Consider the following 16,295-nt stretch of genomic DNA (forward strand, 5'->3'; position numbering starts at 1 on the left):
AATTATATGTCATTAACTTTGCTGTCAAAATTGTGTATTTTACGGGAATTATTATACTAACTTCATTAGAGATAGTAAAGTCATTTTTATAAATTATTTTCTTCATCAAATCATTTTGCTGCGTCTACGGGATCTTTTTACTACCTTTTTGGAAAGAAAACTGAATAACTTAAAAATCTGTTTACAGATAGGAAGGAGTGAGCTAAAAAGTTTGAGTCTACCCAATTAAAAATTAGTTTTCTCTGTTCATCTCATTCTCGTTTTCTGTGGTCCTAGCAGACCGTTCATGGCACAGTGCCACATCGAACGTAGTTTGCACGTACATAGCTCGTGGTAACCACGTTAAATTGTTGACTTATGCTCCTAATCTAGTGAGTAAGATCAAACTTTCATGCTAGAAAAATAGTCTGAAGCGTTTGAAAATTTTTTCCTAGACTGCTAAGTGTATCATAGCAAACGGTAGTGCAAAATCAAGTTTAATTTTAGCATAGGTAAGTGCTAATGATAAAAACGAAACAATATATTCTTAAAAATTCGTGAATTTTAAAAATTCATGACTAGCCATAACGTACTAATTTCTATAGTGAAGCTGTCACTGATGAAATTCTAAAATATGGGTTGGAACACGTGGCTGTTCAAATAATCTACGGTAATTGATCCGAATATTCTAGTATCTTCCTCTTGTAATTTAAACACAGTTTCGACCATCGCTTATGTAATTCCCACAACCATTTCATTTGTGTCCTAAATATATTTATAACAGTTATTTATGTCAACAGTTATATAACAGTTAAATAACAGTTATTTTCATGTCAATAAAATGTTTCCTTCTTACCTTATCAACAAGACGGCGCGATATAGCTCGATCTGAAGCGCGAGCAATTATGGCCACTAAAACAAGTTATCAACAAGATGACGAATATAGAGATACAACATAAGTACTTATTGACATACCTCGCGAATGAGATCACGTTATAGTGAAAATTGTGAAACAAATTTCCTCCAAGTGTTCTTCAGCCCAACAATTAAAATGTATAATTATGATATGACAAACACTAGCAAAGTTCTGAAGGGTATAATTTTGAGTGATTGCCTGGAAATGCAAAACTGTGAATAAGAAATCAAGTGGACCCATCACCGTCAAAATAAATGAATCCACATGGAATGTTAAAATTTAGTCCCAGAAGCAAGAAGTCCAAGAAGTACTAATCAAATTTGTTAGATACTAATGTAAACCAGGTAAATTTAGGTTAAAAGTTACCGTTTCAAAATTTATCAATTTTATCTCAGTTTACGGAAGGTCATTTTATGCAGGTGCGACCACTTCTAACTTGCACTCCTAAACGAAAACGCGTCCGTTAAATTAGGCAAATGCTTTTATCTTAATATACGTATTTCCGTTGTGCAACATGCCGCTCGAAAGCAAAATATGCCGCTCGAAGGCAAACCATAAAAAGCATAAATTAACCAGAATGCTGAATAATCCCCGACACTTCCTCAGCACGCAATCTTGCGTATCGCATCTCCCGATGATGGGTCCACTTGATATTCTACAAAAATTGTTCCGTATATCCTGCAAAAATAGTACCCTATATCCTACAATATCGCCATATATTTCTGTCATTATGAGCCAATATTCATCTTTTCAGCGCAGATAATGATGCACAGATGACCCTGGCGCAGCAGCTCAACTAAAGGAGGAACTTCACTAAACTTTACTCCATGGGGCGGCGCAAATCCAAGCGCAAGCCTCCGCCAAAACGAAAGGCTTTGGAGGCGCTCGACACGCAGTTCACCTGCCCCTTCTGCAACCACGAGCGCTCCTGCGACGTCGACATGTGGGTTGCCTAGGCATTCGGTATCTCCAGTAGCGTGCACGCTGTTCGAAATAACGGTGACAAAACTGTCTGACCGGCGTTCTAGTGGTCGACTGCATCATTAGAATAAACAGTATTGTTTTTTTTTTTTCATGTGTGGTACGGGTTTCTTGGGTTAAATTAAAATAAAAACGGCAAGACAATGCTTTGTTTCGCATACCGGCCGGCGATTGTAATGCGTGTCAGACTGTCTTAATACGGCATTTTTTAGAACAGAACGAGATTGCCTGTAGCGTACGAGATTGCCCGTAGCGTGCGAGATTTCCTGTAGCGTGGGATTGCCTGTAGCGTGTGAGATTGTCAGATATAGTTTTTGTGCAATTATCAGGAGCGTGTCTGCATGGTGATGAGTCGTGTGAGATTGCTTTTGATTTCGAGATTAAGAACGTGTAAGATTGCGTGTAGCGCGTTGTCATAAACGTGTGCCTGTTCCGAGTTCTGTGAAATTGCTTGCAAATTTATTTACTGCAGACGAGCGGTGTCAAAGCTCCACCGAATTGACTAATGTGTGACATTGCAAACTACGATTAACCTTAATGTACTGAAGTTTGACCATTTATTGGGTATATAATATTAATAATACGTTACTAGCTTCTAGGGTGTATTGTCAAGTAATTTTTAGTCAAGCAGTTCTTACCTTGGCTAAACTTTGAGCTGCGATAATATACTTGTAATAAAATTGCAGGAGCAACGACTTAATTAAGATCTTAGCTACACCGAATGCAAAACCTAGCTCAAAAATCAATTATTTGTTCTAAGTTTATTTTTTAATTCTAGTTGGACGCTTCTAGCAACTTTCTGCACTACGATGGGAGACAAGACTTAATTGAATAAACATAAAAATATTCAAATAATTGTACATTAAATGATATATACTTAATTTGGCACATATATATATAATATATTCATAATTAGCATTTTTTAAAGAATGAAGATATGAAGTATGAATGAAGAATGAAGTATGAATGAAGATATTCATAGCTTCAACCCCTTATTCGCACTGACGCAAGCAATTTCAACACCATGATATTTTTAGCGCATTTTCTCATTTCTAAAAAATGCCCTATTGTGCTCGTCATGTCCGTCCGTCTGTCCGTGACTTCACGTTTTTGTCGATTTTGAGAAAATGCGCTCTCTGTCACTCACTGCAGTGAGTATTGAAATAATTTTTTTCCTAATTCATCAGAGACAAGGACCGGAGCGTGGGGAGAGTGCACTGCAGAGTGTGTTTGGAGGACTACCAGTGCCACGTTAACTACCTCATGGAGGAGATCGACGTCTATAATGAATGGATAGATGCCTGTGAAGCTGCCAACTGAATCATTAGAAACTCAGGGACGAGAAAATTTAAGATTATTATCAGCAATAAATAACCAGTTAACAAAATACGAACTAAGACTGCAAATTATGATTACGTATATAATTGACTCTCTGAACCTGTTTAACTCACAGTCTTATGACTGTTACTCAGTCATTTAGACACGAATAGCATAAGAAACAGCAAATTTATCTGAAGAGGAAGGGTTATGTACCTGCACATTTTTGACGCCTATTGGAAATTGTGTCAGCTCGACGCGGGTCGAAGCAAAAGTATGTCGTATTTAACTAAGAACTTAATTGACTGCGTGAGTCAAGACATGGGTTCAACGCCACAGCCACATCCTATTGCAGGTAACTTGCAGGACTTGAATTCGGGAATATCATCAACAATAAATAATAATGCAGGCTTTTACATTGTCGTATAAACTTTGTTGTTGAGACGGAACTTTATCATAAATTCAGTCAGACAAAATTACTCGGTAGACCATGTGAGTTGAGGCTCCACGTCTAACTTTGGGTCAGGTACGAAGACCCGAAACGAAACGATTCATATCCCAAAAAGTATCCAATTAACCACATTCAATTAACGAATCATGGAAACCTAGAAAATATACTTTCCAGTAATAAAATTTAGCTCCAATTAGTTCATCCATCACAATTTGTAATGGTGTGTTGATCACAAAAGAAATCTAATCATTATTCGATATCATTCTTAATAGATTTTCTTACTTGTCGACTAGATGAAAATCTCTTCGCCGAACTACAGGCTAGTGGAGTTTTAGTGCCTTTAGCTCGATAATCCTCCAATACTGTGCCTTGTACTCGAGCTTTGCTTTTATCTTAAAATAAAATTGAATTCCTCATGATTCTACTGAAAGAATCACAATTTATTTACCTAAAAAACAACAGTGGCGTAATGGAATAAGACTTGCAAACTCGGAGATTCATACATTAATTGCAATGGAGATGGAATAAAGAGATTTAATTATTTCGATAATTAAAGTAGTTCAGATTTCTCAAGAAAATATAGGAGTGTCCCCTTAAAAATTTATCACAGTCGATCAACATTCCAGCGCAAAGAATTTAATACAATTCATCATTAGTATTAAAATTTTATGCCCGTAAGCACTTGTTGTATACATTGTATGAAAGAAATTATCAAGTACGATTATTGGTAATAAAACCGAAAAGGGAAATGCCAAAAATTGAATTTCTCAAATTTATTTGCAACCTTACTCTATGCAACGATATCACAAGGGTTTGTGGATGAACAACTAAAGATACAATTATTCAAATTATTCGATAATACATGATATTGTATTGTAGACGATATGTATATGCACATTTAACAAATGAAAATTTCAAGCGTAAAATAAGGACTAACTCAATAATTTATATGCAGGTGAAGGTAAAACTACCAAGCCAACATCGAATTTTCATAGTAGAGCATAAAAATTTTGAATTTTTCATGTCACATCGGTAGGCTTCACATTCACTGTAGATACAAAAGAATTGGAACACATTAGAAATTTTATACTAATGGCAGTTAGTCAAGGTACATGTCAATCGTGAGCTTTCATCACTCAGTATCTTGGACTCCATTGTCTCCGACATTGGTAATGCAAAAGTTTGATTCCGAGTCAAAGAAATCAAGGCGCCGAATGCGATGGATTGAAATCAATGGATTGAATGCGATCAACATTCCAGCGCAAAGAATTTAATACAATTCATCATTAGTATCAAAATTTTAAGCCAGTAAGCACTTGCTGTATACATTGTATGAAAGAAATTATCAAGTACGATTATATTCATATCGATAGCTCGCGAGCTATCGATTTGAAATCCTTGTCAAATATAATACGAAATCGGTTAGTTACAATTATACTAATTGTCTCAGTACAGAAAAAACAATCAGTGCACTCGTGTTTCAATATATTATGCATCTTATTTTTGACAAACGTCTTATTTTGACTACGTCTGAACGTCTTATCACAAGACTTTGACACTAGACGTAACTCTTGAGGTTTCCTAGATAATGTTAATATCTGTATTACCTAACCAACATACGCACGACCAATTAAGAGACACTGAAATAGAGCATCAGTTGAATTTGCAAGGCGAAATATTTATTTGCTCAGCCCTGACATTAACTATGCAAGATTATGCGGTTGTGCATCAATGGATAAATTTTGAGGAATATTATCAGGCGTGGAATTTAGCTTCGAATGACACGAGAGATCTTCTATGTATTGTTTAAGCTTGCCGGGGTGAGACAAATTTTGGGGCACACCAAACTTTTGGCTGTGATCTTCTGACATGGAACACGTCAATCCCATGTCAATGTTGTTATAAGAAGCTTGTATGGAAAGACTTTGTTGCATGCTGAACTGGTTGTTATTACCGGATGAGTTTAGATGGGCGCTGTAGGGGTTAGACAAAATGGAAGGTATTGGTGTGTTAAGATTCATGGGTAAGCCATCTAGTCGTCCGTGCAACGATCCGGAATTCCTGATATCTTCGGAGCTTATAGAACGGTCTACGCCATCCACACTTGACAAAATAGAAGATTGCCCTTGAAAAGAATTCTGGTTAATCGATGCTACCTGGCATGCAACACTAGGGAGTGAAATGCCCTTATGTAGGATGTTGGATGCCATGGCATTACTCGTTACACACAGATTCTGCGGCTGCGACATACAAGAATTCTTCTTGTCCGAAGACTGCAAGGATAAATTCTGGGGCAAAGAAAGGTTTTCAGGTTGTGAAGAATGGCTTTGAGAAAGATTTTGAGGTTGAAGTAAATCGTCAGTGAGCTGGGCAGTACCAGGCACGTGATTTATATTGGTATGATTTGAGAGGTTTTGCGGAGTGCTCAGGTCGTGTGCTGTAGCAGACAACATTAAATTATTAGAATTGCTCGAATAAGATTCCGCAAAATCGTTTTGAAGACTCAGGTTCTGAGGTATAGACTGAGGTAAGTATAATGGAAAATTTGACGAATTATGAGATAACGAAGACAATCTCTGAGCAGTTAAATTTTGGGGCATCGAATCGTGTTGAAGTAGAGGAATGTTAAGAGCTAGAGGTGCTAGAGTATCAGACATAGTGCTTAGATTTTGAGGAAGAGAATTTAGATTGAATTTTTGTGAATTTGAAGGAATAGAACTTATATTCTGAATCATGGGACTAGAGTTTTGCAATGAACAAAGGTTTTGAGGAATACCAAAATTGTTGAGATTTTGCGGCATCATACTAGTCGCATTCAAGCGTGAGTAATTCTGAACGCTGTTGTTATCTGATTCATTGCTAAGATTCTGTGCAAACGCATTTTGATGAATAAGGGAAAGATCGTGCGGCATAGAAGCGTCAGTGTGAGAGTGGGAAGAGAACGGGGGTGGCGGTCTTAGGGTGTTCGTAACCACACCCAAACTTTGAGGAACGTCATATGATTGAGGAATTGTAACATTTTGCGGCGCTCCGCCGATACTTTCAGCGACAGCAGACATCGAGTGGTGCAAATTGTTAACGTTGTGGGTGATACTCAGATTTTGAGGATTCTGAGTCAAATTCTGTAAATTATTGTGTACTGATAAATCAAGAGATATAGGCAAATTTTGAGCACTGTCTTGTAAATCTACGGGAAGATTTGGGTCATATGAAGCTGCTAGAACTGACAAATTGAAGAAGTCTTTGACGTTATCAGAGTAAGAGTAGTTCATCAAAGAATTCGAATCGATGTGTCCATGTGACGAAGTTGGCAGCACAGGATATGAATTGGCAAAGTTGGCTTGGTTAAGATTACCAGAGCCAGAATGATCTTCAAACATATTATCTGTCATTTGAACCATTGGTTGCAGCTGTGCTGATGACTGACTCTTGTGCTGACACTGAGGTCCACTCAAGCTGGGTACGCTCTTGTGCAGCCCGACGAGTCCATTGGATGATACGGCTAATGATTGAGGCAAATTCTGCAACAAATGATCGGCATGATTGTGGTGACTTTGGATGAGCATCTCGTGCTGCGGATGTTGTGGTTGCTGTTGATGGTGAGATTGCTGTTGATGCTGTTGCAGCCGCACTGTATGGTGCGACTGTAGTTGCTGAAGCGCTCTCTGTTGTGGACTACTTTTGGAGGGGTGGAGAGTGAGCTCCTGCTGCTGGTCCGGCTGGGGCATTGATTGTGGGAAAACTCCCCTCAGTTCCTGACTTTTATCATCGTTCTGTAACGGTTGATCAATCATGTTCAATGACTGTTGTTGTTGCTGTGTGCGTTGTAGAGGTGAAAATTTTATCTGTTGCTGCACGGCTGAGTTGCTCGCCTGTTCGGCATTGCATAGCCGTGATGTACCTTGTGACAGTCTGTGAGAAATGGCTGTATTATGGACAGCAGACCGAGTTTCTGCGCCATAACGATTATTCACAGGATGCAGTAACGACATGGATTCCATTTCATGTGCAGCAATAGCTCGTGATCCGCCAACGGACTCTAAGGACGAGGTGGAAATCACGTTCACCACAGAAGTGGAGCAAGAGGTTGCGTACACCGCGGTGCTTGCTTTCTCTTCTACAGTCGTTGAAGAGGAGTGAGAAATTGGGAGTTGTGACGAGATAATTTGAGAATTAAGAGCTTGTTTGTGCGTTCCTTTGGAAGTTGAGGCTATTTCCGATTTCTTCACAGCAATTGATAATTTGATCGTGTCAGGTTTGTCATGATATTTACGCTGAGACTGGATTGAGTCAGTGACGATATTTACTTCATTGTGCTTAAAATTTAAGGAATTTTGAATTGATTTGAAAGACAAATCAATGTAACCAATAGATGAGTCATTATCATCATTGTTACTTATTATTTCATCCAGACTGAATGGAGGATCTTTATTGGTATTGAAAACCTTGTCAGCAGACTCATGAGCAATGCTGTTATTGCTGGCAACAACATCCTTACTCTCTTTCAAAAGGTCCTCAAACTCAACATCTGACTCAGAGGCAACAGCAATTTTTGCTTTTCTTCTTCTGTTCCTCCGATTTCTTGAGCCAAGTGGTCTACCACGAGACCTAGGCGCTTTACAAACGCCATCTTCTCCATTCTCAGTAGGTACAGTGCAGGCGCGCTTCTTTGATTTACAAATGATGCGATTGTTCTTCCACCTTTTTTTATAACCATCATTACCACAGAACATTGACTGATGTTTGGCAACATATGCAGCATCTCGGAACTGCTTGTTACACTTATTACACTGAAAGAGTTTACCACCTGAATGAACTTTACTATGTTTCTTCAACTTTAGAGATGTAGTGAATAATTTATCACATTCCTGGCACTTGAACTCCCAGTTGTCAGAATGTTCCAAAATATGAATTTTTAATGACTGGCAATGCTTGAAGCACTTAGAACACTGAGAACACTTGTACGGTTTCTCTGCTGAATGTTTTTTCATGTGAACTTTGAGATGGGCAGTTTGTTGGAATTTCTGATGACAAATGCCACACATGTATGGACGCTCACCTGTATGCTTCCTGATGTGCAGCACAAGCCGATTTTTGCCTGTAAACTGGGCATCACATTCCTTGCATTTAAATGGTTTCTCACCTGTGTGATTCCTATAGTGAATCTCAAACTGATGCGATGTGTGAAAAGTTTTGCTACAAATTAGACACTGTATTTTAGATTTTACTTTGGTTCCTCCTGGTTGCACTACAGGAACTTTCTGTGAAATACAATTCATTTGGGAGTTTGAGGTTTTTGGGGATGTATTGACAGTGAGTTGCATGGGCTCAGATTGAGGTAGAGTATAAAATTTTCCTTGATCAGCCATCAAAACTGTCTGCTGCATATAGTCCTTAATTTTTTTAATTCACATTAATAAACATGCACAACTGTCAATGCTCAGGATAATAATCCAATAATATATGTCTTGCCCTACAAGGATAACAATTAATCCTGAGGGAAAAAATGATGATAATTAAATATAGAATCATGTTACTACAATGAAAAATGTCAACATAATGTGCTCAAAACATTCAGATGACTTTCGTTTCAGAATATGCACTAATAAAATATTATTAAGTAATAAAATTTAAATATTGATATATTATGACATACAATAAATCATAAATAAAATTTTAAAAATTAGGAGATCAATATACTAATAACATCCTACTGAATAAAGCAAGGAACTTGTAGAATTTATAAAAAAATTCCTGATAGTGCTGCTATTGACATTAGGAGAAGAATAGATTAGCAGTGTCAGCATTGATCAGATCACTAGAAACATTGCCAATTCTGAACAAGTTAACATTGCAGAATTTTCACAGAGTGTAGTGGGTCTCAAACTTAAAACTCACTGCTGAACTGAGTGACTCACTGATCTGAACTGAATTAGAACATATTAGAATGTATCAAGTTTTTATTTGATAGCACATTTCATTACAATGCATTGGAATGCACCAGAATGCATTATATCAAATTATGGTACCTACATTAGATTTCATTAGGTTACATTAGATTGCATTAGACTGAATTAGAACGCAATAGATAGCGTTAGAACGCAATAGATCACGTTAGAACGCAGTAGATCGCGTTAAAATGCAATACATCATTAGAAAGCAATAGATCGAATTAGAACGCAGTAGATCGAGTTAGAATGCAATAGATTGCGTTAAAAAGCAATAGATCGCGTTAGAATGCAATAGATCGCGTTAGAACGCAATATATCTCGTTGCATCGCAATATACTGCATTACATTGCGTTATCACGCAATAGAACGTGTTACATTGCGTTAGAACACAATAGATCGCGTTAGAATGCAATTGATAGCATGAGAATGGAATAGATCGCGTTAGAATGCAATAGATCGTGTTAGAATGCAATAGATCGCGTTAGAACGCAATAGATCGCGTTAGAACGCAATAGATCGCGTTAGAACGCAATAGATTGCATTAGAACACAGTAGATCGTGTTAGAATGCAATAGATCGCGTTAGAACGCAATAGATCGCGTTAGAACGCAATAGATCGCGTTAGAACGCAATAGATTGCATTAGAACACAGTAGATCGTGTTAGAATGCAATAGATCGCGTTAGAACGCAATAAATCTTGGTACATCGCAATATATTGCGTTACATTGCGTTGTAACGCAATAAAACACGTCACATCGCGTTGTAACGCAATAAAACACGTCACATCGCGTTAAAATGCAATAGATCGTGTTAGAACGCAATATATCACATTATAATGCAATAGATCTCCTTGGAATGCAATATATTGTGTTAGAATGCAATATATCATGTTAGAATGCAATAGATCGCATTAGAATGCAATAGATCTCGCTAGAACGCAATAGATCGCATTAGAACGCAATAGATACCATTAGAACGCAATAGATTGCATTGGAACGTAATAGATTGCAATATATCTCATAAGATTACATTAGAATACACTATAACACATTAAAATGTATTGATGCGTCATTTGCTTCCAACAAATTATGGAAACGGAGATGAGTTTTTCAGCAGTAGCATTGGGCCCGCCAGACACATGCACATTGTGATTGGGTGACAGATAAAAGCAATCAAACAAGGTGAAGATGAGCGTGGTGATGGCAGGGCTGATTGAGCAATCCATAGTTTATGATCACTCATGGATTTCCAAGCCAAGCCATAGTTTATGATTGGCCATGGATGCCAATTTGGTGGCTGCTGGAGTCAAGGTGGCTGCTGGAGAGCTTGGAAAAATTCCAATATCTCAAGCTGAAAGGTCTTTCTTTACAGCCTGGGGTCAGCATGCACCCAATTCCAATTCTATAATGCAGTGAAAAATAAAGAAAATTTCAATTTACTTGATTTTATAATCAACTCCAATAAATTGTCTTTAAAATTGCAAGAGTGGTATTACTTTAGATTAAGTGCATCCAAAAAAGGGTGTTTTTTAACTATATGTTTTTTGGGGTGTAGATAAAGAATCTGAAATCTGTTTTTGGCGGTTGGCATTGGAAAAGCGATTTTTTATATATTTTTAAGATAAAATGCAAGTTAAATCTTGGCCCCAATATCCGTGGATTTATAGCGTTTTTAACTTAGCCTCGGTGACCCATATACTCTTGCAACCACGACATTGCAGGCAACCACAACATTGCAACCACGGTTAGGTTAGGTTTTTTTGCCTATTTTTTGCCGGATTTTTGGTTAGGTTAGGTTTTTTTTGCCGATTTTTGTTGGATTTTTTTGACGAATTAGAGCCTTGGGGAAAAAATCGGTTTTCCGATGCTGACCGCCAAAAACGGATTTCAGATTCTTAATCTACACCCCAAAAAACATATAGGTAATTAAAAAAAACTTTTTTTTGATGCACTTAATCTAAAGTTTTACCATAAGATTTGTAAAATTTATAAGGACTATAGAATAGACGTGTGTATTCGTTATTAGCACATCCATAGTAGATATATTTTCTGGCAAGGTCTTTACATGAAATATAAGTAATTAACTATTGACTAGTTGGTTGAATTTTACAACCTATAGTGCAGTTGCTTGTGTTGTAATCAATGAACATGCTAATAATCTAGATCTACTAATTACTGCTTATTTATGTGTTCTAAGTACTGCATTCTGGCCACACTCAGGAAGATGTATATAAACAGGGAAATTTCCTGCGCATTTTTAGTTTTTATATTTTCTTTGCGCACGCGTTCGCGCAAATCACGGTCATCGATTCCACGGCGCACAGCACTCGGAACGGGCCGTGGAGCCGTCCAACACAGTTCTGATTTAGACACAGTTTTCATCTGAATGGAATGGCAACATCGTCTGTAGATTTCAAGTAACGCTGAACGATCTTCGACTTCGAGTGTGATGCATCCCTCTGAAGCTATTCTCATTTTTATTAATGTTTGTTGTTTGCCTCTATAATTAACCTTCATTGTTGTAATAAAAATGAAAATTTGTAATTAAGATAGATTTCTTCCGTGCCTGTGTTTTTTTATGCAATTAGCACTTATTAGTGAATGAATGATTTGCGGTGTGGTTCTTTAATCTTGACTTCTGCAGTTCGCTCAATCCCGGCCATCAATTCTACGCCGCACAAGAGCAGTTTGTGGAGGAACAGACGCAATACTCAGTACAGTATGCCTTTAATTATCCTTCAATAATATATGATTTTTCTTGATATGGAAATTTGGTGAATGAGAAATCTAGAACTTTATTTTGGAAGAAATTATCTCCAAGGTCATACTGCAACACTGAACACCGTATTTTTACATTTCGTATGTTTAATAGCCGCAGTTTACGATTACCGTATGTTCTGTATCCGACAAGCGGAAGAGTCAGAAGTAACCTGGAGTCCCGGACATTTCTTACATTTTATTATTGTTAGTTCAACTCGCGTAGTTGACATAAACTTTGATGACCAACGAAATATAACTTTTTAATAGGGAAACTTCATGTTTATTATACTACAAGTAATGATCTTAATTTAATTATAGCCATGTTGAAATGTTTTTTTTTTTTGTGAAGCCCGCTCCTAGATCATTAATGTTTTTATATACATCCTCATATTGTTAGGGACACTCGCCGCTTCCATCAGATCTTAAAATGTAAAAGTTTAACAGATACAGATTTGTATGAATAATGTCATTCAATATTGTTAGCTACATTAAATTGAGGGTGGAACATGGGAATGGCAATGATTAATTTATCTGAAGCAACCTTTACAAAATTAGTTTCATACAAGCAAACGGATGTCACGTCAACAGGAACTCGAACACCACAGCAGATAGTATTTTTTGCAGCTAATGAATTTTGCAAACTTTGCTGGAAGAGAGATTATTGAATTTTGGAAAAAAAAGCGGGATAATTCAATGAAGGGTGGTGGCAGAACTGCAATCTTGATACTCTATGATAACCTACGTAACAATTTTCACATGATAGTTATAATTTTTGCACATTCAAAGTACGCATGACATAACATAACGCACCCAGATTTGGAAACCATAATTGCTCAAATAAAGCAAAAATAAATGACAGACCATTGACTTATCTTGCAAATATATATATTCATATTTTGTATCACGTAGCATAATTACGGTTTGTAATTATGCCATATTGACCTAATTTGTATAGTCCATTTACGTGCATTGTTATTAGGTATTGATCGTGTCGATTTTGCCGGCCGGGAGGATGTCGGCAATGTAGTCTCAACATTGGCATGCAGGATCATACTGTCAACATACAGGTTCACATAGTGGCAAAGCAAAGAGTCTTTTAGACTCTCCCTCAAGTTCATTTTTGAGTCCTATAAGTAGACCAGTAAAGTATCCTGGATACCAGCATTATCATACATAAGAAATTGGTTTAAATCTTGAGTAAATGAGGAAATTAAAAATGAACTGATTCTAAAAAAGCTCTGGTTTGCCACTATGCAGGTTCATACCCTACTTGCCGCAACCAGTCCAGTTATTCATTAGAAGGCACCGATGGCACATCTAAAGCCATGTTGCCTTCTTTAGTTCTGTAATTCATGTCCGATTGAATTGTGATCTATGAATGAATATTCATTACTGTGCTGACTCTTAGAACATCCTGAGTTGACGCGTTAGCAATCTAGCCTATCTAAGCAACTCATATCCAACCACAACACAATATGGATACACGTTTGTGTGTACGGTCAGTGTGATTATGCAATTTGCGTTGCCGCGCGTCCATATTTAAACTATTTTAGCTTTCTAAAAGTACAGCACACGGCACATTTTTTTACCGGCATAGTACGGCACACCACGCAGGTCGTTAAAATGACAATATAAATTCCTGCGCACCTGGCACATCTTCCTGACCATGGCATTCTGGCTACTTATGTAAAACATAAAAGAGTTTGAAAATATTCTTTAAAAGGTTTGCATTAGACATTAGGTAAGTTTTACAAAAGTAAATAAGGACACAATGGCAATTCAACTTTAGGAATGAGCTAACTTCAGTTAACTTCAGTTTGCCAACAGGCTCTGCAATCTGGAATTTCATCCATTTTTATGGCTTGGTCTAATTTGTTTCTCAAATATAGAAAAAGACCTAACTTCTGATAGCAATTTTTAAAACTTGCTTGTAAAATGATTGTTTTTACCCATGAGTTTTGTAAAAGTCTGCCAATTTGCCAAATACTCTGGAGTCCAGATTGGGGCTATATAATCAATAATGTCAGTTTTGATGACATTCTTGCCTTGAGAATCCAAGTGCAAATATGAAGTATCCTAGTTCCAAGCAATAACAGTCTTAACAGAGGTAAAAAGCTGATTTTAATTGTTCAATCAGAACTATAAATACTGATACATAACATAGGCTATTGCCAACTGCCAATCAAAGTGAGCAAACTATTGTCACCTAGCCTAATAGGCTAAGACTAAGAGAAAAATGTTATTAAATCTTTTGACTGGGCAAGTTGGTCAAAGAATTAGATATATATATTACTAATTAACTAAACAATATGGGTCAACTTTAAAAGCATTATAAATTCCAAACTCAAAACTACCTATCACTGGTTCACTGCAAAAAAAAAAAGAGATCAAAAAAGAGTGATTTAGTTCGAAAAAAAAAACAGAATCTTCTACAACATTTTGAAACATTAATAATGAAAATGATTAATTTATCACTTATATTGTAGTATGTAAACAGTAAAGGAATCACTGTCATACTTAATTTAACTTAAATGCTGGAAACGCTAAACTGACGGGAAGAATAAGTGGCGAACAAAATATCCATCACGTGCGCGGAGAACCGGGTAGGTCCGTAATTGCTGGAGCGAGCATGGCAGTAAAATATTATAGCTTCGATATAATAAGAGTTACACCGTTTAATCGTGCTTTGACCCTAAGAATATGCTTCTGTGCATTTTACTCATCTACCATCGTCTTGTTTCACATGTAAAACAGTCATATATCCAAAAGCACATCGAATTTGGTTACAGTTGAGAGTACCAGGATTCATGTTTAGTATATAGTTCAACCATGACACCGATAGTTGAAAATGAAGTTAGGTTTTGCATTCTAGCTCGCAGGCGAGTTCGCTGAAGTGTCGAATCGGTAACCATGACCAGGATTAGAGCAGACAGCAGAGAGGTGTGGGTTGTGGGTCTAACTGCGACAGTTCTGTTCAGAATCGGCGAGAAGTTACGCGTTTAGTAACAGCAAAATCGGAGCAGTGAGTTGCGTGTTCGAGATCGCAACAAGCTGTAACTGTTTCTGCTATGTTAGGAATCGGCGACAGGTTTAATAATAATAATAATAGAGGTTCCAGCGTTTAGTAGGCCGTAGCCTGTAGGCCTGTCGCCGATTCTTTACATCGCAGAGCATTTAAAGCATTTGGCGGTCTCGAACTCTTAAGTCGCTGCTACAATTCTGCCGTGCTTAACCGCCCGGCTTCCTCGCCGATTATGACCAAAAAATGTCGCACAGAGCTGGGATCGCACCCGCGCCTCTCTGCGCCAATCATGGTTCTCTGAACTGTAACCACTGAGCCAACCTGCCCAACGCAAATCAACGCTAAAACCGATATACTATATAAACAGCGAGGACCAGATGATGAAATATTAAACCACAACGTCGTTGTCGAGGAAAATTACTTCTGCACACTTTACTTAAGTACCCAGCTCACAGTTAGTATGCTACAACAGCAACTAAGCCTATGGCGTGTTATATATCAGAGTTTAAGCGTCTACATTTCTTAAAATAGATGTGTTGAAAGAAGAGTTGAGGTAATGCAATCATCCTCTACGTGGACACTTGTTACTAGTTCAACCATGACTTGCTTATAGTGACTGAAGCAGCAGTCACCGCGACTGTGTCGTGAATGTGTTGACAGTGTTGAATCTAGGGTTACTACCCGATCTCAGTTCGCAATCGTGGTGGTCGCAACGAATAAAATTTTCTGCTTGAATTGCCTCGAATAGATCTCAATATAATAAATAGCCAGTCGTCGTTTTTACAAAACTGGCCCGTATGCTAAATGGGACACTAGCACTACGAAGTAGCACTACGCACTACAAGCCGTAGTGCGGTACAAGTGCGACATGGAACACTACGGTTGGCATGCTAAATAGGGCACTAGCACTATGAAGTA

The 16,295-nt window shown here is 37.6% G+C and overlaps 2 protein-coding genes across 3 annotated transcripts; one reads left to right on the forward strand and one right to left on the reverse strand.

Moving 5' to 3' along the window:
- Nucleotides 1-306: 306 nt before the first annotated feature.
- LOC108675557 (transcription elongation factor 1 homolog) lies at nt 307-4,061 on the forward strand. Of its 2 annotated transcripts, none has more exons than XM_018163577.2 (3): nt 307-491; nt 1,650-1,838; nt 3,064-4,061. In XM_018163577.2, the coding sequence occupies exons 2-3, from the start codon at nt 1,723-1,725 to the stop codon at nt 3,194-3,196; spliced, it is 249 nt and encodes an 82-aa protein (XP_018019066.1). In that variant the 5' UTR covers nt 307-491; nt 1,650-1,722; the 3' UTR covers nt 3,197-4,061. The 2 variants fall into 2 exon arrangements, with proteins under 2 accessions (XP_018019066.1, XP_018019067.1); XM_018163578.2 differs by having other exon boundaries at nt 307-371.
- Nucleotides 4,062-4,408: 347 nt separating this feature from the next.
- LOC108675554 lies at nt 4,409-9,133 on the reverse strand. The gene has a single exon (XM_018163573.2). It carries the CDS (start codon nt 9,029-9,031, stop codon nt 5,348-5,350), a length of 3,684 nt encoding a protein of 1,227 aa, XP_018019062.1. The 5' UTR covers nt 9,032-9,133; the 3' UTR covers nt 4,409-5,347.
- Between the last annotated feature and the right edge of the window lie 7,162 nt (nt 9,134-16,295).

This window comes from Hyalella azteca, unplaced genomic scaffold, assembly GCF_000764305.2.
Source record: "Hyalella azteca isolate HAZT.00-mixed unplaced genomic scaffold, Hazt_2.0.2 contig5418, whole genome shotgun sequence".
Taxonomy (NCBI): Eukaryota; Metazoa; Arthropoda; class Malacostraca; order Amphipoda; family Hyalellidae; genus Hyalella; species Hyalella azteca.